Consider the following 25641-nt stretch of genomic DNA (forward strand, 5'->3'; position numbering starts at 1 on the left):
ACAGGGCGCACAACATTTTTCCAGAGAAGGCTCTGGAAAGTATAAACCCTTTTAACTTTGTTCCTCTTGGTTTGCCAGTTTATTTGGCCACAGGCTTCTTTTCAGAGTAATGCCTGTGAACACCTTGTGGGTTGGTGGTTTTCCATAGAATCCCATGTAGAAAAGCCCGGCTAGCTGAGGCAGGGAATGGGCACCTGGGGGACCGGCTAGCACAGCTACGTGGGACAAATGACAAGAAGTTATCAAGATCTTCCTCTGTGCATAGAGGCTCCCAGGCCAGACTCTGGGAAGGGCTCAAAGATGTGTACGCCCTTCCAGCCTGTCAGCTTGAGGCAGCCTGTCCTGGAGAATGTCCTGATGACCTAGAAGTAGCTACAGCCACACTCACTCATCACAAGATGTTCCTGGTGGTTTTGAAAAATGGGTCAGGGGCCCCTGGGTGGCTCAGCCTGTTAAGCTTCCAACTTTGGCCCGGGTCGTGATCTCACGGCTCATGAGTTTGAACCCCTCATTGGGCTGTCTGATGTCTGCACAGATCCCGCTTTGGATCCTCTGTCTGCCCCCCCGCCCCCACCTCCGCCTCTCCCCCTGCTTGCGCTCTCTCAAAAATAAACAAACCTTATACAAAAATGGGCCGGAGCAGGTCTCTAAGCCAAGGGGAGACGTCGTCCCCCCACCCTCTGAGTTTGGATATGTAGAATATGCTTTGGGAACTGTGGAAGTAAAAGTCTGCTTAGAAACTGATGAAGTTAGAACTGGTCATGAAGAACTGTGGCATTTGTAGAATACGAACCAAAGGAATCTGGTTTAAAGAAAGGATTTTGAAATGCAAGTTGCAGGACGCCTGAGTGGCTCAGTCAGTTGAGCATCCGACTTGATTTCAGCTCAGGTCATGGCCTTGCAGTTCGTGCGTTTGAGCCCGTGTCGGGCTGTGTGCTGACAGCGTGGAGCCTGCTTGGGATTCTCTCTCTCCCTCTCTCTGCTCCTCCCCTGCTTGTGCTCTTCTGTGTGCACACGTGCGTGCGTGCGTGCTCTGTCTCTCTCTCAAAATAAATAAGCAAACATTTTCAAAAATTAAAATGCAAGTTGTTTCTGGACCTCGGGTGTCCTGGAGTAACTGGGGTGATGGCTGTGTCAGTTTGCCCTCTCAGAATACTTCTTAGGGGTAGAGTATTCCAGATTCCCCTCGCGGCCCCTCGTAGCTAGACGCCACACGGCTGTTCAGAGCCCCGGAGCGAGTCTGACCTCCTTCTGCCCCCTAAACGTGGCAGTGGCTCATCGCAGCACGAGGCTGAGTGCCCTCGGCCCCGGTGGAGGGGAGCGGCGGCGTGTGCTTGCTGCCACGCTGACCTCGCCACGGGCAGCTGTGGCTCCAGCGCCCCTCCCGCCCCCTCCCTCCAGGCTTGCTCCTGGAGCACGCACGCGCCTTCTGCCTTTCCTTCCAAAGCAGTGAAGGACTTCAAAAGACAGATTTGGCCCGAACTTCGGCAAGAGCTGATCACAATCACTCAACTGGATGAGAGGAGTTTTAAAGAGATAAACAACGTCCTCGGTGGGACTTTGAACCGTGATATGCTCACTGATAATTAGATAAGAGAAGCCAGATCCCTTCTTGGGTACGTCCCTGTCTTGCTACAGGCTCTGAATCACACTGCCTGTGTTCAGATCAACTCTACCACTTCTACGCTGCGTGTCTTTGGGCAGGTTACTCTCCTCTCGATGCCTCAGTTTTTTCATCTGTAAAAGGGAACCGTAATGGTACCCATCTTACTGTGTTGATGTGGAGATTGAAAGAGCAAATACGTTGCGTGGGGCTTCTCAGACAGCTGGCCCCCGGGAGGCCCTCGGTAAATGTCAGCTGTTTGTTGTTATTGTTACTTTTTACAGTCAGGGCACCCCTTTTTCCCCCCTGCCGACAGTCCAGCCTGCTTGTTTCGGGGCCACTGAGTTTCGGGGCCCTTCTTTTTCTGTGCGTCTCAGTTATTAGGGAGGGATTTTTCGTTCCTGCACCCACGAGGTGTCACGGACCTGGGAGCCATGCCGTGAGGGAACGGCATGACCCCTCCCTCGGTGGTCCATCCGGGGGATAGCAGAGTGGGCTCTTGGGGGCAGCGTTATTTCAGGGCTCAGGGAAAATGACATCTTCTTGTGTCTGGTCAACAACAGCAGTTGGCAGGTGTTTGGGGAGGCCCCGCCCCTGTGCCACTGAGCTAGGTGTTTGTCTCTGCCCTGGACAGAGGCTGTGGGCGTCGGGACTGCCGGGCTCTGTCTGCGGGACTCAGCCAGCACTGACAGAGCGGGGCTTGGAGAACTCCCGGCACTTGGGCTGAGCTGCGGCAGCCGTGCCGGGCGCCCTCGCTGGCACCGGGGAGGTACATGCTGGAGAAGATGCCACCCCTGCCTTCCCTGCGAGCCTGTATCTGCTGTGAATGGTCACAGAAGCGAATCAACACAAGCGTGAGAGCCTGAAATTGTAATAAGTGCTCTGACAACGACGGATGGGGTGTGTGATAGAGAGACGGAGATTCTCCAGGGAAGTGACGAGGGAAGGCCCCTCCAAGGAGCTGCCATTTGAGCGGAGAGCTGAACAAGGACGAGCCAGACACCTGGAGACCTGAGGGAAGGGCATGTCTGCTGGGTGGAATATCAAACGAAAGGAGCGAGCTGGGGAGCAAGGGTGCGAGGGGAGGAGGCCGCTGAGGCAGACGGGCCAGGCGTGAGGGTCTGGTGCACTACAGCGAAGTGCTTACTCCAAGGGTCACGGGAGGCCGTTAGAGCGTGTTGTGCAAAGGCACAAAATGATCTGGTTTTCCAAGGCTCTCTGGCTGCCGCCTGGAGAACAGCCTATAGGAGGGCAGTGAGGAGGCCAGTGGTCCCCGCAAAGGACAATGTGGCTTGACTGGGTGGTAAATGCAGATGAGACAAGCGCCACCACTGGACCCCAACGCAGGGGACCCAGGGAGCACCCTAGGTGAGCAGACCCACGAGCTCTGGCTGACGGCTGATCTGGGACTATGCATCACCAAAAGTGCTGGTAGAGGGTGGGAGGGGCGACATGCCGGATCAGAAACGGTGCTGCCCATCGCAGATACTCAAGGGTTAGGAAAACCTGCGGGGGAAATCTCAGAACTTAACCTCTATTTGCAACTGCCTCTCTTGGAAACTGCCAGAAGCCCCGCAGAAACGACCTTTTGGAAACCAACCTGTTGGTAAGTTGAAACCACTTCATTATCATGAGCTCCTCTTTAGTCGGGCCCCACTGAGCACCCAAGGTTGTTCTATTTGTTGGCCTATTTCATCTGCCAACCACCCTGCAAAGGGCATCATTGTCCCTTCTGCAGGTGGGGAAGCTGAGGCTCTGGGAGGCTTTCAGGCTTACCAGAGCCACAGAGCCGACCCCACCGCATCTGTCTGGCTTCTGTGCCAGTCAGCCTGGGGGGAGCGGTGGGGGCGGGGGAGGGGGGGTGTCAGCTCCGCCCACCACCTTCTGCGGGGCCCACTGTGCCCGAGCCCCGCCCACCGCAGCCACAGCCCCGCCCACAGTGCTCACAGCGCGCACGTCGTAGGGCAGGTCCTCGTCGAGCTCACCCTTCAGTATCTTCTCGAGGGTATTGATGGAGATCTCCAGGAGCTTCTCGTGGTGGTGGTTCTCCAGGTCCCGGCACTGAGCCATCGTGCAGGCAAGTTAAGCAAAGGCCAGGGATCGGAGCAGACGAGGCGCGTCCCGACCCTCAGACCCTCAAACCGCACGTCTGCAGACCCTCAGAGGGCGGGGCCGTTTCCTCCAGGCAAGAACGGACTTTGAAGGGTGGAGGGGCACACCTGGAGGTGCCAATGCATCACCTCCTTCACAGCCAGTGGTACACATGCACGAAATCCCAGGGCCATCCTGATCCCCACTCCCCCCCACCCCCCCCCAGTCAACACTCACACACCTGCTCACCACTGACCCTTGGCGCTGGGTTCTCTCAGAGCCTCTCCATCCAACACCTCTCTCCCTGCCACCGCCTCCTGACTGGACAGCAAAGAGCTGGTCTTTCCGCTCTAGCCTTTTCTCCCAACAGCAGCCAGCACGCTCTTAAACATAGGTAACCGGACCTCATCCCTCCCATGCTATGGCTCTCCAGGAACTTCCCACTCTCTCTTGTGGCCTAAAGACCCCGTCTTAGAACTGGATCTCTGTGACCCATCCTCAAGGCCTTTGCACAGGCTGCCTCTTCTGCCTGGGATGTCCTCCCCACTTTTCTGCCTTGTCCCTCTGGCCCACACTCAGGTTCTCAGTGGACCCTCCCTCAGGGAGGCTCCTGGCCCTGATCTCTGTGTGGGTTGCTCACTTACTGCCTCTGTAACTCTGTCTCCTTGCACGGCTGTGGACCCAGAAAGGTACGACTAGGAGGCTACTTCTGGGGTAGAGCATAGCAGTTTGTCCCCTACACGGCAGGGCCCTGAATTCAGGTAGCAGAAAGGTTGGTCATGCTCTAAATGCTCTAACCCTGACATTTAACCTGACAATCTCATTCTAAATGATTTGTCAGTATCTGTCCCACTCCCAGGGAGTGTGTACCTGCGACATAGGAAGCAGACAGGGATTCTGGGGTGTGGTCTCTCCGTGAACGTCCCTCCTTTGAGAACAAATACGCCAGGCCTTATACTGCAATCGATGGGGCCCCACACAGCAAGCCCGGTAGGTATCCAAACCCTTACGCTAACAAGGCACCATTGTTCTGAGAGATGGGAAACTCCCTCAGACCCTGTGGAACATTCTTTGAACATTCCAAGTAGTTGCCAAATCTCCATCTTTTGAAGGTGAGCTTTTTCTGTGGTGACAAACTAGAGGATTTCTATTCCTCTAACGTCACAGGTCGAGATTCCCACTAAATGGGGTCCTGTGATGGGGTGGATATCATCTTGGTACAGGTATAGATCTTTCTGTACATCAGACTGGGGCTCAGGTATTTCTGGCAAAAAGTGAAGTATTCTAAAGTACGGATTTTTGGCCATCTCTGCCAACATGTTTAGGGCCCTGGTGGCAGTGGGAGGGGGTAGGTGTGACCCCAAAGGTGGCTACTGGAAGGGGACCACTTATTTGCATCCTGCTTAGTTGGTGAAAAAGCTTTAACCCTTCTCTGCCTTTTGTTTAAAATGCAGGTGCTGGGGTGCCTGGGTGGCTCAGTCGGTTGAGTGGCCGACTTCAGCTCAGGTCATGATCTCACAGCTCATGAGTTCGAGCCCCGCGTCGGGTTCTGTGCTGACAGCTCAGAACCTGGAGCCTGCTTCGGATTCTGTGTCTCCCTCTCTCTCTGCCCCTACCCAACTCATGCTCTGTCTCTGTCTGTCTCTCAAAAATAAATAAACATAAAAAAATAAAATAAAATAAAAAATAAAATGCAGGTGCTTCTCCTCTGGCTCCCCTGGGGGCCAGGATAACCCCACGAGCCAGTAGCGTCTCCCCGTGGAGGGTCATCTGGGCAAAGGATATAGGCTTTGGACGTTTTCAATAAAGAGTGCCACCAAGTCCATGATGTTCCTTTCAAACGTGTTTATAGTCTCCTGGAAATGATAAAGAGCACCGTTAACATGAATATTTAGGGGCGCCTGGGTGGCGCAGTCGGTTAAGCGTCCGACTTCAGCCAGGTCACGATCTCGCGGTCCGTGAGTTCGAGCCCCGCGTTGGGCTCTGGGCTGATGGCTCAGAGCCTGGAGCCTGTTTCTGATTCTGTGTCTCCCTCTCTCTCTGCCCCTCCCCCGTTCATGCTCTGTCTCTCTCTGTCCCAAAAATAAATAAATGTTGAAAAAAAAAAATTAAAAAAAAAAAAAAACATGAATATTTAGACATGAACTTGACTGACCTATCATCAGAGCAAAAGGCACTCCTTAGAACTTAGCAGGTGCCTGCTTTAATCACAGACCTTCACGGTAAAGACCAACCACCCTGACCTTCCCAGGTAGATGCCTATGAATGGCCCCTTCTCCTGACCTCTTTCTCACAGCTGCATTACTCTCCAGCCATTTCACCTTACTCACTCCCCCACAAGGTTTAATGCAAAGCTTCCTCCGGGCCTTTGCACGTGCTGGTCCCTTTGCCAGGAATACTTGTCCGGGTCCCACCCCCCGTAACCCTCACGTACACACATAGAGCTAACCCCCTTCCTTTGGGCTTCTCGATGATGGCATCCAGCCATCGCTTCCAGAGAAACAGGGGAGAGAGTTGCTGAGAGACTGCCTGGATCAGTATCCCAGCTCCACCACTGTGTTTAATGTCCTTGGGGCTCAACATCCTCATCTATGAAATGGGTTTCCTTTGTAGTCCCCGTCTCATGGAGTTGTGAAGTTTAAATGAGTTACTTCACACGAAATGCTTTGCCAGGTGCCTTGGTGATGCTGGCTGCTGCCCCAGACCTGTCACCATCAGTGTGGCTGTCTGCATGCCTACCACCTCTCTCCGAGGCACCCTGCACTGCTGCCCCCCAGGGCTTAGCTGTCCCCCAGGGCTGAAATGGGACTTGAGTGAGGGAGCAATGGAAGAGGTGATGTGAGGCCTGCTCCCCTGTGAGCCCCAGGCCAGGTCATGCCTCTGATCTAGCACAGACTCCCGGGGCTACAGGGTGGGCCGAGGGCCCCGGGGAATCTACAGCAGTCCGACCCCTGTCTGCAGGCCGAGCCAATTATACGTGTTTCAAATGTGTGTGTAAACACTGTTGTAATGAATAACAATGGGGTCGTTAGAAAGCATGACTGCACCTTAGAGCTTTTTGGCTGTTTGGTGACACAAGTACGACCGACCATGTACAGATCTGGGGACTTTGGGGACGCTGGAATGGGGATCTCCCTGCATGAAAAGGCTGGGAGCCGCTGCCTAAGCCTCCCCCGCCGCTTGCAAGCTGCTTCCTGCAGCGCTAGAGCACTCCCTGCGGGAGCCAACACCTGCCATGTGACGTGATGGGGAGATCTATCCCTGTCTGAGGTGTCCCTTGACATGTGAGGGATTGATTAGGCGCGATCTCTCGGCCCGACCACGGCAGCATCCAATGAGGTTTGATTCATCACAGCCTTCGGAGGCCCCGGCCTCGGCTGCCTTGTGAACACACAAGGCACTCTGGCTGCTAAGGAATTTTAGAGAGCGGCGCTCTGCATTTCCGCTGCTTCGTGCTGAATCGCAGGCTCCGCGCGCGGCCCTGAGATGCGGCAAATACGCACTGCAATGCGGAGGAGCCTTTGTTTGTCCCAGAGTGGGGGCCTACTTTGTCTTTCAAGCACCCAGATGACTCCTGGGGTCGAATCAGAAATACCTCTCCCTGCTGAGGCTCTGGGTGCTTCCAGGATAGGGGGTACATTCCAGAGGAATGAGCTCACCTCTACATGTGGGCGTGAGAATCAACTGCAATCTAAGCGACTGAAATATATTAAAAGCAAACACAGGACGGATGAGCAAAGAAAGCTTTAGTCCGCCGTGCTGAGTCACACAGCAGAGGAGCGCCTGGGAGGGCTCCAGCTAAAATACCATTCGGGGGCACCTGGGTGGCCCAGTTGGTTCAGCCTCGGACTTCAGCTCAGGTCACGATCTCACCGTTGGTGAGTTCAAGCCCCGCACGGGGCCCCGTGCCGTTAGCGCAGAGCCCGTTTCAGATCTTCTGTCTCCCTCTTTCTCTGCCCCTCGCTTGCTTGTGCTGTCTCTCTCAAAAATAAAATGAACATTCCAAAAATAATTATGAAAAAACCAATAAAATAAAATACGGTTTTGCCACTGAATCTGCTATGTCCTCGCGAGGGAGACTGGCAGGGCACAATCGCGTCACACCTGTGCCCCAGGGGCTCGGCCTCACCTCCAGCTGCTCCACCAACTGCATCTCCAGTGTCAGGAGCGCGTTGAACAGCTCAGTGATGTCCTTGCTGCGTTCCGCTACCTTCACCTCAAGGCTGGTCACTTCGGACTCCTCTCGGATGGCATTTAAACTCTGGAAACAAAAGCCTGGGTTTTAGGAATCCACAGCTAAGTGTGATTAGTTAATGACAGGCGACGATCGGTTTTGTGGGTACGAATGTGAACTCTGGGGTTGGCCTGTCCACGTTCAAGTGTCAGCTCGGCCATTTGTCAGCTTTGTGGACTTGCGGAAGCTACTCACCCTCCCCATGCCTCGAGGCGGGTACAGCAGATGCCGGCACTAGTCAGTGAGTTCTTGCCCCACGTTAGCTCGGGTTTTCATTTTTGGTGGCTGGGCTGGGTGGAAGGAGCGATGGCTTCAGAGTCGGGTGAACCTGAATTCGAATCCTGTCTGGGTCACTTATCAGCAGTGTGACCTTGAATGAGCCACCTCCACTCTCTAAGCTTCAGTTTCCTTATGTAAAGTGGGACAGAGGTGTGTGTCACAACGTTGTGGGGATTTAGCAGTGTGTATGAACTCTTGGTTCACGGTGGGGCCTCGGCTAACAGAGTCCAATACAAGGTCCACAGCAGGCACAGGGAGACAGAGAGACACTGGAAATGTAAGACAGATCCACTCTTTAGGAAACCAGTTGGACCCACAGAGCACCCCACTGAGCAAGGGGATGCCAGTGGTGAACAGATGCTAGGCCCCTTGGAACGAGAGGATGCTCACGGGCCGGAAAACACCCTGGGGTCCAAGCCTGGCACTGAATCCCAGACACTCACTAACAAAGGTCCTGGGGACTCGGCCATCAGGTGCACTGTCAACTTGTTTCTGTTGATATGGTATTATTATTTTTAATGTTCATTTTTGAGAGAGAGAGAGAGCAAGGGAGGGACAGAGAGAGGCGGGGAGGAACAGAATCCGACGCAGGCTCCAGGCTCTGAGCTGTCTGCACAGACAGCTTGAAATCACAAACCGTGAGATCACAACCTGAGCCGAAATTGGACGCTTAACCAACTGAGCCACCCAGGTGCCCTGATATATGGTATCAGTTGGGAAGGAGGACAGAGTACCTTGGCATGATTCAGTGCGATGAATGGTATTTATAATAATGGTTACCCCGTCTGGAGAAAAATCAGGTTCAATCCCTACCTCGAACCTTACATGAAAACAAATTTCCCACAGAGTGAAGATTTAAACATACAAAGTGAAGCCATATAGTCCTAGAAGGAAAAAACAGACGGACTTTAATAAATAATCTCAGAGTAGAGAAGTCCTTTCTAAGTATAACCAGAAAAAAGACTGATAGGTTGTACTACATAAAATGTGTAGAAATTTTGAATAGCAAAAGCACCATAGACAACAAAACAACACGATAAACAACAAAGTGGGAAACATATTTGCAACTCATTTCACTGACACAGGGCTAATTTCTCAATCTATAAAGAGCTTGTACAAAGTAATGATTTCTTTTTAAAGAAAGAGATATAGATCAAAAACCAAACAGAAAAAAAAGGATTAGGGCATATTAGAAGAACAAAGAGTTCACAGAAAAAGAAATAAAAATGTTTAGAGGAGCCTGGGTGGTTCAGTCGGTTAAGTGTCCAACTCTTGATTTCAGCTCAGGTCACAATCTCATGGTTCGTGAGTTCGAGCCCTGCATTGGGCTCTGCGCTGGCAATGTGGAGCCTGCTTGGGATTCTCTCTGTCCTTCTCTCTCTCTCTCAAGATAAATACACTAAAAAAAAACAAAAAAGAAAAGAAACACAAATGTTTATAAAACATGCAATGCTTATCCTCACTTAAGGGAAAATAAACACATGCTCCAAGTGTGCCAGACTGGCAGAGACGAGGAAGCCTGAGAGCACCGGTCTGACAAGGAGCAGGCCGAGGGGCAGAAGCCACGGCCTCCGCGGAGCACGGCTGAGCAGTAACTGGTAAGAGCAGCAATACCCAGGTCTACCTCTGGGACTTCATCCTACAGATCAGACTCGAGCCAACTTACCCACTGCAACACTGCTTGAAAGAGCGAAAGAACGGAAAAAAATGAATTGTCCGTCAGCAGGGACTGGGTTAATAAATCATGGCTCATCCATGCAATGAGAGATGTTACAACTATTAAAAAAGAAGGCGATTCGAGTTTTGGAAGGATCTCTAAGTTGCACAGATAAAAAAGCAAAGGGCAAAACAGCATGGTACACTTTCATCACACACACACACACACACACACACACACACACACACACACACACACAGAAGGGTTGGACTGACTGTACCCAACCCCCATCTACATTTGTCATTCTGTGCCCATGCTTAGACATGCATTACCTATCCAGAGACTGCCCGTCACAATTTTACGCCTGCTCTGCTCCCCACTGGTTCCCCCCCCCCCCCCACAGTTCTGGGAGGCGGTTACGTCCATTTCTCTAATGAGGAAACGGAAGCCAGCAGAGGGTCACCAGTGAGGGGTCCATGTGAGCATTCTGCCGACCCGCTGACCCCAAGCCGTGCCCCGCTGGGCACCAGGGGGAGGCGCTGAAGGAGCCCTGGTCTAGTGGGCGTGGCAGGAGGGGGATAGGACAAGATCAAGAGGTCCCGTAAGGAAAGAGAACTGGGGCCTCAGGCCAACAGAGTCCTGTGAACTTCTAAGACAGCGGGCTCAGCTTGGGCTGGGCAGGAGGCACCTAGGAAGCTCTGGAAAATCCCAGTGCCGTGCCGCACCCCCTGAGCTGGGGCATCAGCCCCAGCCCTGTGGGGTCCCTGTGGACTCTGGTGTGTGGGCTGCATGAAACCACTGCTCTAGGCTCTAAGAGAGGGGCGCTCAGGGTAGTCTGCTCATCCCAGGCGGCCTTTGAGGGTGTCGCCATCATGGGGGCCGTGGGGCCTGGTGCCTCAGAAGCGGGGTAACCGGCCTGCTCCGAAGAACTACCCCCTGAACGTTAGGAAGTCAGGCTTGGCGCCAGCAAGAGCACAGCACTGGCGGTAGCCTGGTCCAGGTCCTGCTTTTCCAGGGGGATGTGTTGCTGAGGGGGCCGGGCCCAGGCCTGGGAGGAGCCTGCTGGCTGGCGTCCAGGCCTCCCAAACCCAGCGGCTGCAGGCACCAGATAAGAAATGTCATGGAGGGGGCGCTGGGGTGGCTCAGTCGGCTAAGCGTCTGACTTCGGCTCAGGTCATGATCTCACAGTTCATGAGTTCGAGCCCCGCGTCGGGCTCTGTGCTGCCAGCTCAGAGCCTGGAGCCTGCTTCGGATTCTGTGTCTCCCCCCCCGGCCACCCCCCTCCAACTCGTGCTCTGTCTCTGTCTCTCTCGAGAATAAATACACATTTAAAAAAAAAAAAAAAAGAAGAAGAAGAAGAAAAAAAAAAGAAACCTCAGGGAGGATGTGCCAGACAGGGTCCAGGAGGACTGGAGACGTGGCCTGTCCAGAGGGGACAACTGCCACGGAGGCCCTGCTGACAAGTGCCTCCAGAGAAGCTGGCAACCACAATTTTTCTGTGAAATCTTCCCATTTTTAACGTCAGCAGGATGTTCAAAACGTTTTAAAATCCTCTGCAGGCCAAATAAAACACGTATGTGAGCCAAATGTGTTCTTCTGCTGACAGGCTTGAACTTCTGGGTGAATGCAGTCACACCCCACCCTAAAACATAAGGAGGAGGGTCTTGAGGGTTAAGTCGCACAGAATGTGAGGTCGTTGGTGAGGCCAATGAGACGAGACCGGGGACCGGGGAGTGAGGAGGGCCGGGAAGCATCTGGGAGCTCATTGCCAACCCTATTATATCTGAACGTGCATTATCTGGGGATTTTGCTTGACCTTAAACTAAGAGTTCTCAACCTGACGGTGCTTCATGGGTTCCTTGAAGCCCCTGACACTGCAGGCGAGTGCCCACATACTCGGTGTATGTGGACAGTTTTTTGAGGAGAAAGAAAGTCCATAGCTTTCCTTAGAGTCTCACGAAGATCTGTGACTTAGAACAAGAACCCATCTTTAAAAATAATGCTACCTATGGGCACCCGGGTGGCTCAGTGGGTTGAACATCTGGCTTCGGCTCAGGCCATGATCTGCAGGTTGGGGAGTTGGAGGCCCGCATCGAGCTCGCTGCCGTCAACCTGTCCGCACAGAGCCCACTTCCGATCCTCTGTCTCTCCTCGCTCTGCCCCTCCCCCACTTGCACTCTCTCAAAAATAAACATTAAATAAAATAAACATGATGCTAACGAAAAGAAGCAAGTCCCACCAAGCGCACATGGCCCTGAGTGGCCTGGGTCCAGCAGGTCCCGAACGACCGAGGCCTGCTCGCTCAGGTGGAATGCCCTTCCTCCACCACCCCTGGCTCATTTCTCTTTGTCCTGTGAGCCTCAGCCTGAGTTAAGGTCCCTCCAGCAACTCCCAGAGGCTCCCTGGGCTCCCCTCCAGTGTCGTACTGACCACCGCAGTGGGGAGGGCCCGGCTCTGCACCCCACACCACATGGGAGCTCGCCGAGGGCAGGAGCCACGGCCAGCATTGGTCTGGCTGCCCAGAGCCAGGCACTGAGCGGAGGCTCAGAAAATGTCTGCTAAACGAACGAATGAACCAAAGCAAAGTAGCAGTTCTTGACGTTGCTAATAACAGGAGCGACAACGCGAACACCATTGTTGACAGTAAGGATGACACCGCCTTAGCCCCCAGGGGCATTTTAGGTGAAGGGGACCCACAGGCGTCACCCTGGGCTCAGCTCTGGCATGGTGCTGGAGTTGTGGTTGGTGGCACCGGTGGAAGGCTAAACCTTGGCTCTGCCACTGGGCTGGGTGATTTCTGGCAAATGGGGACAGTGACCGCGGGTCTTAGGGGTCATCAGAGGTAGAGGGTGTGCAGCCCCTCCAGTGGGGCCAGGCCCGCGGGGTGGGGTCAGCATCTGGAGCAGGAAGCAGGGAGGGGACACGGGAGGGGCAGAGCCTACCAGCAAGTGTGTCTCCTCGAACTTGGCAATCCTGCGTTTACCCTGCTCCCGGTTTTCCTGGATGGCCTCCTGGACACACTCATTGAAGGTGTCAAGCTCCACTTTGCGCTTCTCCTGCTGTTTCAGGCCATATTCGAAGATGTTCAGGCAGATGATGACGAATTTGTCCTTGTAGGTGAGGCCATTAAGGAAGCTGGCGGCTGTCTTGGGGGCAGGCTGCTGGGAGGATGCAGGTCGAGGGCGGTGGCAGCTCCTGGCACAGGGCCGGGAGTTGAGATTTGGAGTCTAATGTGGTGCTGGGGCATCCCTATCCTCACCGTGAGGGACTGGTCTCGGGAAGGAAGCAGAGGCCATGGGGGGACGCTACAGAGCAGAAGAGAGACATTCTAAGAAAGGCCCCAGGAGAGGCATCCTGGGGCACCCAAAGGGGCTGGGGAGGGGCTGGGAGCCCAGGCAGAGCCAGCCCCAGCCAGCGAGCTGGGCAGTGTATGTTTCTGTCTCTGCCGTGATATCTAGGGGGCCTTTGTTGGGCTCCTGTCTTTGTGCTCAGCTGTTGCAGGGGCGCCGAGGGAGCCTGCGAAGGTCAGGGGACCACAGGCTGGACGCAGAGAGGTCCGGGTTCAAGTCCTGGCTCTGCTGCTCCTCCTCTCTGGCAAGCCACTTCACCTGCCTGGACTTGGGCTTCCTCACCTGCAGCATGGAGTCCTTGAGGTCAGGCAGGCGCTACGGCCCAGATGTGAGCCCAGGTCACCCAGCTGGGGGATGGCAGAGCCAGGCCGGGAGCCCGTCTGTCTGGCCTAGAGCCCTGATTGTCACCTTCTGCTTTGCCTCACACCCTCTCCATCCCCTCCCCCACCCTTTCCAAAATGTTGTTTTTTAAGAGAAAGTTTCTTTCTACCCAGTGATGGCGGCTCCACAGACATCCTGTGTGACTCGTTGCCAGTCTCAGCGCTAATTCAGTCTGTTGTGAGTCTAACCTGAGTCCCTCAACGTATAGTTTATGCCAACTGAGGTCATCATGGCTTCGGCCATGACAAGTGCCAGTCACAGCCTCTGGGCTCCAGCTGACTGGGGGAAAGGATGCCGGCTCTTAGAGCGACACACAAGGGCTCAAATCCCAGCTTCTAACTGCATGACCCTGGACAAGTCAACCTCTCCAAGTTTACCTTCCCCAATTATAAAATGGGATTAATATAATAACAGCACCCATCTGCTGGGCAGTTGGGAAATTATAAACACTGTATGCAAAGCTCACAGCAAGAGAACATAAATATAAGTACTACGGATTAGTGCCATAGACACACATTTCAGTCTTCCCTCTTTGACAACCTGGCTTGTCGAGCACAGCGGACCCCGTGCCATGCTGCGCGTCCCCTGAAATCCAGGCAGCGTTTCCCCGCGCCACTCAGCTGACCTCTTGGGCTCTCCACTGCCTCTTGGGTACATGGCTGTGAAGGAGGGGTTTTATCTTCCAGGGTTTCACAAGAGAAATGGGGAAACCGAGGCCCAGAGCAGAAGGGGACCTGCCCCCGGCAGGCTGGTGGTGTGGGGCCCGGGCTCTGCCAGGGGAGGTGACCATGAACTTGGAAGGATATGCCTGAAGGAGCTCGCTGACGCCGGGAAGGTGGGCCAGCTTGTTGCCCTCTACGTCCTCAGCGTACATGCTGTCAAACAGGAAGGAGCCGTTCAGGCGCTCAACGAACGCGGCCTGCAGTCAGAAACACAGCAGGGCTTGGGGGACGCTGATCCACTGGCAAGGGCTCCATGAGTGGGGCCCTGTGCTGGGCGCTGGGGTCAGTGGACACTTTGCAGAGGCTGGGGGAGGGCATGCTGCCCTTGGGCTTTAGCCCTCCAGGAGGACAGGGAAGGCACGCCGGGCCAAGGGCCTGGCACACGCGGAGGTCCAGAGGCATCAACTGAAGGTTGCACGAGGCTCAGTGTGCCTGGAGGAAGGGGTGCGGGTTGTGGGGCAGAGTGGGTCCAGGGCCGTGCCAGGGAAGGACTTCAACCTTCCTGGCTGCCCGTGGAACTGCCCTTTTCTTAAAAGGATCTGCTCCCTCAGATTGTTTCCCTAGGCCCTCGTGCTGGACCTGGCAGGCTGGCAAGGAGACAAGGTAGGTGGCATCCGGGCTGAGACAGAGCTGGCTCTGTGGCGAGCAGAGCAAGGAGGGGACAGGGCGGGACAGGGCGCTGGTCTGTGGGTGATGTACATGCTCCGTCACAGCCAGGAGAGGCCACACGGTATATGTTCGCCTTCAAGAACGGTTCTTGGGGCGTGGGCCCTGCTGGCTTTGATCCAGCTGGGCCCATACCCTGTGGCCGGCATCTTGGAGCCAGGGCAGGGCTCCTCCCGACAGAATGTACCTTGTGCTCCTCCAGCTCCTCCCGCTGGGCCCGCTCATCATCCAGCTGGGCCTGAATCAGGTTCTCTCGCTGCTTCAGCTCGTCGATGCCATACTGGTGTTTGATCTCTGCCAGCTCCTTCTGATGGGGGGGATGGGAAGGGGCACTGTTACTGGGGCATGTTTGGTCCCTCCCTTCCGGCCATGCCGGCCTCTGCCATCCCGCGGCCTCTCTAGCGAGGGTGGGGGTGTGGACAGCCCCCTAGTGAAGGCTGTGTGGGCAAGGATGGCTTGCTTCCTCCTGGCCTTTTCCAAGTATGCTGAGTCTAAGGGAAATGAGGGGAAGGACCAACAGCATAGGGGGAAGGCAGCACAGGCAGGCGGCGGGGATCAGGGCCACGTCCCGGACGGGTGCACATGCCCAGAGCAGGTGCTCCCGCTCTCTTCCAGGGATGCACGATGGGAAACAGGTAAAGTGAGTTACCCGAGTCACAGGCCTGGTCTCAAGGGCCTCGGACCTTGGCTCTGTGCCCTGCCACCTCCTGGCTCTCCTCCCAGCCCTCCTGCTCATCCCCTTATACCCAGCGGGCACTGCTGGAGCCTGCAGGGCTCAGTCCTCACCCTTCTCGGCTCACTCGACACACCCCAGGTGATTTCACCTGTGTTAAGGTCAAGTGCAAGCACGTCCAATGGCTCCACCCTCAGACAACATGCGGGTCTTTACCTTCAGCCCAGACCCTACCTTTGAGAGCCTCTCTCCCCTAGCTGCCTCGAGAACACTGCCCCCTCACCATGTCCAAGATGGACTTCTGTCCTCCCATGGTCCCACTGAGGTGAGTGGCCCCCCAGCCATCCAGCACCCCAGCCGGAGACCCAGGACACATGTGGGACCCTCCCTCCTCCAGCAGACCCAGGCTGTGCCCTGGCCTGTCTGTGCTAGCTCCTAATCCTATCTCACCATCCTCTCTCTCTGGCCTCGACCCCCGCCTCAGCCTCCTAGCTGGCCTCCCCCGTGCACCCTGTCCCCTCACCCAGTCTGTCCACTGCTCCTGAGCAAAAAGCCAGAGAAACCTCTGTTAAACGCAAACCCGATCTCGTAGGTCCCTTGCCTGCCCTGTAGGACTTCCTCTTGGCCGTAGGGTAATGACAAGCTCCTGCTGTGGCCTGCGAGGCCTGCCTGCCACCCTCTCTCTCCAGCTCTCTGAGAGCCAGCCATTGGCTCCCTCGCCGCACTGCCTCCTGCCACAGGCCTTTACATGTGCTCTGTCCTAACCCTAGCCCTTCACCAGCCAACTCCTGCTCATCCTATGCTTCAAACCACCCACCCCCGCCTTGTACACCTCCTGGTATTTTCACGAATCTGTGAGAGGATCTGTCTCTGTGCGTTGGCACCACAAAGGAAGGTAAGGGCTTCCTCGGAGTCTGTTCGATTCCAGATACTGAGCTTTCTTTCGGGTCTCCTGTGCTGCCTGAAGCCCATCCCATCTTACTCCTGAACGTGATGCGAGTATAGGTATCATTATAATTTTGTGCCTTAACTCGGGCCTTGGCTGCAAATAGCTTATATTGCACAGCTGAAACCCTTCTAAAGAACTGTTATTCATTGAGCTGTATGCTTATATTGTTTTCTTACATATTCATACTTTATTTTTAAAATATTTTTAATTCTTTTTTTAAAACTTTTTAATGTTTATTTATGAGAGAGAGCAAGGGAGAGAGAGAGGGAGAGAGACAGAGCATGAGTGGGGGAGGGGCAGAGAGAGAAGGAGACACAGAATCCCAAGCAGGCTCCAAGCTCTGAAATGTCAGCACAGAGGGTGATGCGGGGCTCAAACCCACGAACCATGAGATCATGACCTGAGTTGAAGTTGGGAGCTTAACTGACTGAGCCACCAAGGTGCCCTTATTTTTAAAATATTTTTAAAATGTTTATCTATTTATTTTGAGAGAGAGAGAGAGAGAGAGAGAAGGGGTGGGGAAGAGAGAGGGAGAGAGAGAAAGAATCTCAAGCAGGCTCCGTACCGCCAGCTCAGAGCCCGATATGGGGCTTGACCCCGCAAACTGTGAGATCATGACCTGAGCTGAAATCAAAGAGTCAGACATTTGACTGACTGAGCCACCCAGGTACCCCTACATATTTATACTTTAATAAGGAAATTTAAATTTTTGTTTTTTTAAGTTAATTTATTTATTTTTGAGACAGAGAGAGAGAGAGAAAGCATGAGTTGGGGAGGGGCAGAGAGAGAGGGAGAGAGACAATCCCAAGCAGGCTCCACTCTGTCAGCATGGAGCCTAATGTGGGGCTTAAACCCACAAACGTTAGATCATGACCTGAACCAAAGTTGGATGCTTAACTGACTGAGCCACCCAGGTGTCCCAAATTTTTAAAAGTCTCTAGTTTCTGGGCCACCCTATCTTCTCCATTCCCACAGCCCTGCCTTCTCCCTCTCTCCCTCCCCCCTACCCCACCTCATGCCACATCTCTTCTCTATATCCTCTGTCTCCCAGATTCCTGAACTGTGGACCATATCAAGAATTCTGCTGAGAACCGCTCAGGGTTCCCCACGGGCCCCCACCTTCAATCGGAGAACCCTTAAACCCCAGCAGGGCCCTGCTGATTGACCCCTGCCTCCCCTGCCTATCTCCCCACCTCCCCACACAAAACCCCTCAAGCTAATAGCACCTGCCCATTCCATGTGGTTTGTGGGGGACTGTCCTCTGTTCCTCAGGGCTGGATCGAGGGGAGGGCCAGCCTTCAGGCACAGTCCAGGGCCTCGACTTAAAGGGGGCCTGATGAAAACAGGGGGAGAGCTCCACAGAGCTGAGAGGCACCTCAAGAGCCTGCCCTTGAACCTCTGTCCTCCCACAGTCCCGCTGAGGTGAGCGGCCCCCCAGTCATCCAGCACCCCGGCCGGAGACCCAGGGAACATCCTGGACCCTCCCCTGGTTGGCCTGTATCTGGGCCCAGCTGTTCTGCTGCCCAAGCCCTACAGCACCAAGAGGCCAGGGGCTTGGGGCAGGCTATGGCTGGCCTCAGGGCAGGCAGTAGTGTGGACAGGGAAGTTTCAAGTGCCCCTGCTTTGCAGAACTCTGCTCTTAGAGCCTTTTACTCATTATTTATCTTGATGCATCTAGGCAAGTCTCTGAATCATGAAAGGAGCCTTTGTTTCGCTGCGGCACAACGAGGATGCCCAGACTGGGCTGTCTGCCCTTTATGGAAGCTTCTGGGGACTGAGGAGAGAATGCTTGGGGAGGGGCTTTGGAACTGTGCAGTGTCAGGCTGTCCCCTGGTTCTACAACGGACTTTGAAACCTACCCCAACAGCTCTCTGGCCCATTCCAAGCATCGGGGCCCGTGATGACTTCCAAACTATTATCTACATGAAGCAAAAAATACTTGAGAGTATTAGAATTCGAGTCTCAGCTTTTGGTGCTGTCACGGGAAGCAGAGAAAGCCACGGTCCTCAGAGGGGCACCTCTCTGACCTCACCCTATCTCTGTGGACCTCCCAGGAAAGCACGGGCAAGCAGAGGGCTCCACACTTGGAAGGTGGCCCTGTCCACCTGGGTGCCGGGGCTCTGCAACACGGTCCAGGCCAGGCAGGGTCAGCCTTCAGACCTGTGGACGAGTCCTCCCTGCTCCTGCTGGGCTCTCCCAGGTGCTCCCCATCACCTCAGTGCCCCCAAAGCCCAGGCTCCTTTCTCTCAGGAAGGCACCAGCTTCCCGCAAGAAGGAGCAGGCAGGTCAAACAGTCCCTTGGTCTCCGTAGCACCCAACATGCAGGGACATCCGTTTCTGCCACCAAAGGCCCTAGGTATTGGGCCAGGTTCTTTCCTTCCAGTGGGGAAGGCACCCAGAGAAGGATCACACTGCAAAGAGCAAGAGGTGAGCGAAAGGGGGCAGCTCATAGCAGGGGGACAGGAACGCGGCGGCCGTGGACAGACCAGGCGGTAGGCGGGGGAAGGGCCCTCCTCACTGGGTTCTGCTGCCAGGCTGCCTGGCTCTGGCTCCCGGCCCAACCACCACTGGCTGCGAGCTCCCCGGCGAGGCATCTCACTGGTGCCAGCCCTCGGTTGGCCAGCTGAGGGCAAGAGCAGGCCCCCCCCGCCCCCCGCCAGGCTGTAGTGAAAGCGACATCAAACAGCAACGTGTGCGTGGCGGACGCGTACGGGAGGACAGTTAGCTGTTCTATTGCTCCCGGGTTCTGCCACGAGCCGCTGATGCTAACTGCTGGCCCTCGCTTGGTGTCCCCAGCTTCTTCATTCAGAACACCAGACAGTGCCGGGTGGCTGGACGTGGCCTGGAGGCAACACATGGAGGGACCTGGCCACCGTGAGCAGGCACTGAACAGCTAGCATGAGGGTCCTGCTGGAATGGTGCCCACGGGGGCAGGTCGAAGGAGTTAGATCTCAGAGGGGCTCTGCCCCAGCGCACTTTTCCGTGCAGTCTGGAGGGCCTGAAGACGGACTCACAGAGCCAGGAGACCCAGAGGAAGACACTTGCCATGTGGTCGTCGATGCGCTGGAAGTCCAGGTACACAAGGTCAGGAAGGTAGGCACAGACGAACATCTTGTAATCCTCCTCCTCTGCGACGGGGTTTCCAGAGAGGCTGAGCGTCCGCAGGTCCTTGAACCGCCGCAGGTAGATGATCTGGGGGGGAAGAGGGGAGAGTAACCCATCTTCCTGGCTGCCGCAGAGCAGAAAACACCTCCAGCGGCCTCTCCCCTTGTCGCTCTGCCAGGGTCTGCGGCCTGGCCGCGACACCCTCCGCGCTGCCTGGGCGACAAGAGAGAAGCAGGCGGGGGCGGAGGGGGGGCGGGTTCCAGGCTGGACGGCTGTCCTGATCAGCAGGCTTGGGTTCAAAGCCCAGCTGTGGGACCTTGGGCAAGTTGCCTAACATCTGTGAGCCTCTGTTCCCTCATCTGTAAGATGGGCATAAGGGTGCTATTATGTGTGCCACAGGTGTTCCAAGGACCAAAGGAAATGAGCTATGAGAAACATTGAGAAGCGTGCCTCCCGCCTACTCCGTAAAGGGTGGTAGTTGCTGCTGTCGTTACTGCTGGTCCCCCAGAACAGGCGCGCTTTTCCACCGTGAACTCTGTGGAAGGGCCAGATCTCTTAAATTAAATGGAACCCAATTTGTAGTTAACCTTGGATTAGCTGGATGACACTGGGACATTCGCTACCTGCCATTTAGTCTTCCTCTACTCCATTTTTAGGAAAGTGGGGGAAAAATCAACAAGAGAGCTACTGTTTCATTTGAGAGCATTTTTCTGCACACCAGACGCTGGACGGTGCAAAAGGTGGGGAAGGAACCAAGCATGCTTTTCCGGAGGGTTCCTCCCAGTCATCTGTTTGTGCAACAGGATTAAGCACCTACCAGGCCTCCGAGGCAGTGCTAGACCCCGGGGCTGCAGTGGCAACAAAGCTCACCTGGTCCCCACCCTTAGAGCAAGGGCTCACATTCTACTGGCAGGGACCAGGAATGCTTTAAAGAGTAAATAAAATCATTACTGTTGGGGGTAAGTGCTGTAAGAATACAAAGATGGAGGGGCGCCTGGGTGGCTCAGTCGGTTAAGTGTCCAACTTCGGCTCACGTCATGATCTCACGGTTTGTGAGTTCGAGCCCCGTGTCAGAGCCTGGAGCCTGCTTCGGATTCTGTGTCTCCCCCTCTCTCTGCTCCTCCCATGCTCATGCTCTGTCTCCCCCTGTCTCTCAATAATAAATTAAAAATATATATATATAAAAATGGGGCATGAGAGAAAATAACAGGGAGCCCTCTTTCAGTCAGACCAAACGCCCCATTTCCAGTAGGTCCTCACCTCAGCAAATATTTGTGAAGTGAGCATGGGGCTCAGGGAAAGACGTTCAAGTACGGACTGGTAGCCACTGATGGGCTAAGCGCGGTGTTTTTTTTTTTTTTTTTTTCAACGTTTATTTATTTTTGGGACAGAGAGAGACAGAGCATGAACGGTGGAGGGGCAGAGAGAGAGGGAGACACAGAATCGGAAACAGGCTCCAGGCTCTGAGCCATCAGCCCAGAGCCCGACGCGGGGCTCGAACTCACGGACCGCGAGATCGTGACCTGGCTGAAGTCGGACGCTTAACCGACTGCGCCACCCAGGCGCCCCTAAGCGCGGTGTTTAAACATGATCAAATCTCTGGTAGAATAATCTGGACTTCTGGTTTTTCTAGGAAAAGGGGACGATCTGGAAGGCTAAGGCTGCATTCCCCTCCCCCCCGCCACCCCGACCCCAGATGACAGACCCTTCTCCCCCACCCCCAGCCACTGCAATGCCCTCGAGCGCCCAGACCCAGGGTCTGCCCTGGGCCAGAGGCCAGTAGGAGCGGCCAGAGCAGCCACTCTAGTCCTGGCGCCCGCCGCCCCTGAGTACTCACGTTCATCATGTGGCTGATCTCGTTGTTGCCCAGCGACAACACCTGTAGCTTGACGAGGGCATCCAGAGAGTCAATCTTGGAGATCCGGTTGTTGAACAAGCTCAGGTCCTCCAGGTTCACCAGTGTGTCCAGCCCCTCAATGGCCTCGATGTTGTTGAAGGACAGGTCTGGAAGGAAGAGGGCTGTGAGGGTCCACTGGTTGGGGTTAGGGGTGGGACTGTCTTGGGACAAACCCATCGGGGCTACCTATGCTCTGGGAGCCAGCACCAAGCTGTCAGGCCAGTAACTGACTCACTGACAGCTAGCTTATGGTCTTCCAGAAGCCATGCACGGATTCTTTCCTACTGTCTCAAACTTTTACCACCCTCTCCAATTCTGCCACTTGTCTTCCTGGCTGGGCACATGTGGCCAAATACTCAGGTCTGTGCTCTGTTGTTCTGGGATGGAAATGATGAATGGGAGGTCCACAATGGTGCATCCTGGAGCAGGAGGAGACAGTCTGGAGGGCCTCCTTCCCTCACATCTACGGGCATTTTCATAATAATACCACCTGTCTGCTTAGCGCTCCGCAGTTTATCAAGTGCTTATGAGTAAGTCTTCTGACAACAGCCCTGAGTGGCAGCTTGGGATTTCTCTCCCCATTTGAGCATTGGGAAGCTGAAGCTCAGAAAGGCTCAGTGATCTGCCCAAAGCCACACAGCTAACCATGGTGGTGCCAGAGTCCATCCAGGGCTCCTCCCAGGACATGCGGCAGGCCAGGACCCTCCAGCTACATCCCAGCTGACTCAGATCCTCCAAAATCCCAACCCCGACCTGCAGCTGAGGTGCCAGGCCCTCCGTGGCCCAAGTTTCACATCCCGGGGAATAAAACTGCTCTTTTCCCACCGTGCTTTTCCGGGATCGGTTGGGGTTGGAGTTGCAACTCTGTCCTGGAACACCAAGGGCCCAGAGGCCTAAACTAGGAATTTTTCATGAGCTTGGAAATATGCTCATGATAGCTGTAGGCCATCATGTTTTAACAGTGATTTGGGAAGTCGGTTTGTCCACACCTGAATTTAGCCTCCTTGGCGTATCAGGAGACGCTCACTGGCTGACAGTTGAGACTAATGGTAACTTATCGTCCCTTTCTTTTTTTTTTTCTTTTTAATGTTTATTTATTTTTGAGAGAGAGAGAGCGTGAGCTGGGGAGGGGCAGAAAGGGAGGGAGACACAGAGTCCAAAGCAGGCTCCAAGCTATCAGCACAGAGCCTGATGTGGGGCTCGAACTCACAAACTGGGAGATCATGACCTGAACCAAAGTTGGATGCTTAACCGACTGAACCACCCAAGCGCCCCCTTATCGTCCCTTTCTAAGTGTGTCATCTTATCTGATGCTCACAACATAGGCCTCATCTTCTGCGTTTGGTGGAGGAAAACCAAGATTCAAGGGGCCTGGGGGTATATGCCCAACATCACCCAACACATAGAGAAGCTGAGGTTCAGAAGGCTCCAGGAACTGGTGTAGAGTCAGTACGTGAGCAGAGCTGAGGCTTGAACTGCAGTCTGCGAGATGCCAAGAACACAGTTCTGTTCTTCAGAGGCCGGGCCTGGCCCACTAGAACTGGCTGCGTGCTGGTAAATGTTTAACCGGGGCGGGGGGCGGGACAGGGTTTGGCAGAGGCCGGGAGGCCCTGAATTGCAGCGCTTGCCATTTCTGTGGTGTAAATCCTCCCATCGTGGCCAATTTCAAGCTACCGGCCTGACATCCCTGAAGGCGCAGTTGGGACTAGTCGTGCGTAATCAGCTTTGGAGAGCCTCACATGAGGCGGGGGCTGGCTGGACAGTGGGAGACACTGTCTGCCCCACCCCCTGCACCCCGGGGACCCAGATCGTCCTGGCTATGGTTGGGTCCCTGGGTGACTAACGCTGTGACTGACAAAGGCCAGCTTCTCTCAGGGGGATGACCTGACCTCTTACCAGAAATGTCCCCCCTGTTCTCTCACCCCTATAGTATCACAGGAGTACTGCACGGGGGCCCATGACACTTGTTTTTCTGAGAGATAGCTGGGCCTGGTGGCTCTCTCCTGAAAGCATGGCACTCAGACAGCTGGTACCTGGCAGGTGTTCCAGAGGGGGCGTGGCTCAGGGTCGGGGCTGGCCCGGCACCCTCTTATCCCTCTCATCTCCTACAGAGAAGATGCCTCCTGGCAATGCCAAGGAGGTGGGCTGCCAAGACCAGACTCGGCATTAATGGGTGCTGGGGTGCCAGGAGGGGTTGCCTGGGGCAAAAGACCCGGGCCCAGCTGTTAGGAGACCTGGCTGTGGTTCGCCTCCACTGCCTGTAAAGTGTGACCCCATCGGGTCCGTCAGCCGCCCAGCGTCAGCTGCTGCATCTGTATCTGCAAAATGGCAACGTAATCCTGTCTGTGGGGCTGCTGTGGGCTGGTGACTGTCGGGGCCACTGTAGCTGAGAGTGTTTTATAAATTCGGATGTGTGCTGATACCCCAGGTTGCCTGTTACCGGGAGCGGCCTGACCAGACGGAGGGAGCATGGGCTTCGGGGTCACACAGATACGGGCTTGTGTGGCAGCTCCTCTGGAGCTTTGGGCAAGTGCCTTGGCCTCGCAAAATCTCAGTTCCTCTTCTCCACGTTGGGATTGTAACACTCACCGTTTAGGATTGCCGTGGGGGCTAAATAAGACAGTGATACAAAGAGCTCTCCGGCCAGCCCCCTCTCCTCGTTCACCAAAACCCCCTGAGGCCTTAGCAATGAGGGCCAGAGCTCTACACTCGGACAGAGCTCGGCTGGGAGCCTGATGCCCTCACTACTCACTGAGACCTCAGTTTGCCCATCTCTATGATGGGGATGCAAATGGATGGATTAAAAGGCCTCACAAGGAAAGCAGACAGGCCCGTGCTTAGCAGGTAGTCGTGCTCAAGGGACACTAGCAGCTGTGATAATTGTTTCTGGCTTGATCTGGGCCCCCCTGACTGGCAGGGCCCACAGTTGTCTGTCACCCTGGGTCTAGAGTAACTAGACTGCTCCCTTGACTCTCTCCCAGATGGGGAGGTTTGGCAGGTGGGTCAGAATATTCTGGCCTGGTGTGTCCAAGCATATCTTTGCTGGCTCTGCACAGCAAAGGCCCCAGGCTTTTAAAAAGAGCAGCTTTCTTGTTCCCAGTAGACGGACCTTCAGCTGCACACCGGCTAATTCCGGGCGGGCAGCGGAAAATTGCCTGCGAGGCAATGACCCTGGCAGTGCGTCACCTTTGATTAGGGCAGACACACATGCAGGAGGGGCCCTTACCCAGCCAGACCAGGTGTACCAGACGCTCCAGGCCCTCGATCTTCTCGATGATGTTGTTGTCCAGCTGTAGCTTCCTCAAGTTCTCAAACTGCCAGAGGCTGTCTATGCGGAGGATGTCTGAAACGATTGGAGGAGGCGCCTTGGCTGCTTCCAGCCTGGGGTTAGGGTTAAGAGTTCAGTGCAGGTGCACTAAAAAATTGCAACGGCCAATACTAACCGTTCACAAGGCCCATAACTCCACCGCCCTGATCTGGAGTATGCGACCTGGGGATGTGGGCTAAGCACCCAAGAGTCTCTATTAGTGCAGAGCGGGCAGTGATCAGTGCTTCTACCCAGGAACGCAGCAGAACTCAAAGGCCTACGGAGGGTCGTCGTGAGTGTGGGCTAGACCTGCCCAGGGCATGGGACTCAGTCATGCCACCTCTAATGTCCAGCTAGGAGGCTTCTCAGGAGCCTGTAACACCTCGGGACACCAACAGCCTCCTTCCTGCCACAGCGTGACAAATAGAACGAGGCTGCAGGGTGAATGCCTGCACCACCCACCCCTCGTGCACGTTGGTGAGCGTGTCAACTAGTTCAGCCGTTTTGGAGGGCAATTTGGCCGAGTTAACTGAAATATTTAATGCCTGTCGCCTTTGACCCTGCAATTCCTCTATTTGCAATCTGTCTGCAAAGGCACACTTGCGTGTGTGCCCAAAGAAATACCTATAGGCACACGAGAGGCAAAAAGATCGGGGGACCCACAAATGTCCCTATATGGGGAGCGGGATAAATCACCCATACGACAGAGAGGCGGGTTCCTGATGTC

The 25641-nt window shown here is 54.9% G+C and overlaps 1 protein-coding gene across 6 annotated transcripts in view; it reads right to left on the reverse strand.

The window, feature by feature from the left end:
- DRC3 (dynein regulatory complex subunit 3) overlaps window positions 1–25641 on the reverse strand; it is a 34224-nt gene that overhangs the window by 1898 nt on the left and 6685 nt on the right. For 3 of the 6 annotated variants that reach the window (XM_045487594.1, XM_045487590.1, XM_045487589.1), the window contains exons 4-13: window positions 24834–24950; window positions 21548–21714; window positions 19651–19797; window positions 18465–18524; window positions 15171–15290; window positions 14402–14514; window positions 12807–12981; window positions 7824–7955; window positions 5480–5550; window positions 3551–3674 (exon numbers count right to left, since the gene is read on the reverse strand). In XM_045487594.1, coding sequence (XP_045343550.1) covers window positions 3551–3674; window positions 5480–5550; window positions 7824–7955; window positions 12807–12981; window positions 14402–14514; window positions 15171–15290; window positions 18465–18524; window positions 19651–19797; window positions 21548–21714; window positions 24834–24950 — 1226 coding nt within the window. The remainder of the gene's footprint in view (window positions 1–3550; window positions 3675–5479; window positions 5551–7823; window positions 7956–12806; window positions 12982–14401; window positions 14515–15170; window positions 15291–18464; window positions 18525–19650; window positions 19798–21547; window positions 21715–24833; window positions 24951–25641) is intronic. The other 3 variants (XM_045487593.1, XM_045487592.1, XR_006714745.1) reach the window with 2 other exon arrangements.

The sequence above is a fragment of the Leopardus geoffroyi genome, chromosome E1 (genome assembly GCF_018350155.1).
Source record: "Leopardus geoffroyi isolate Oge1 chromosome E1, O.geoffroyi_Oge1_pat1.0, whole genome shotgun sequence".
Classification (NCBI taxonomy): Eukaryota; Metazoa; Chordata; class Mammalia; order Carnivora; family Felidae; genus Leopardus; species Leopardus geoffroyi.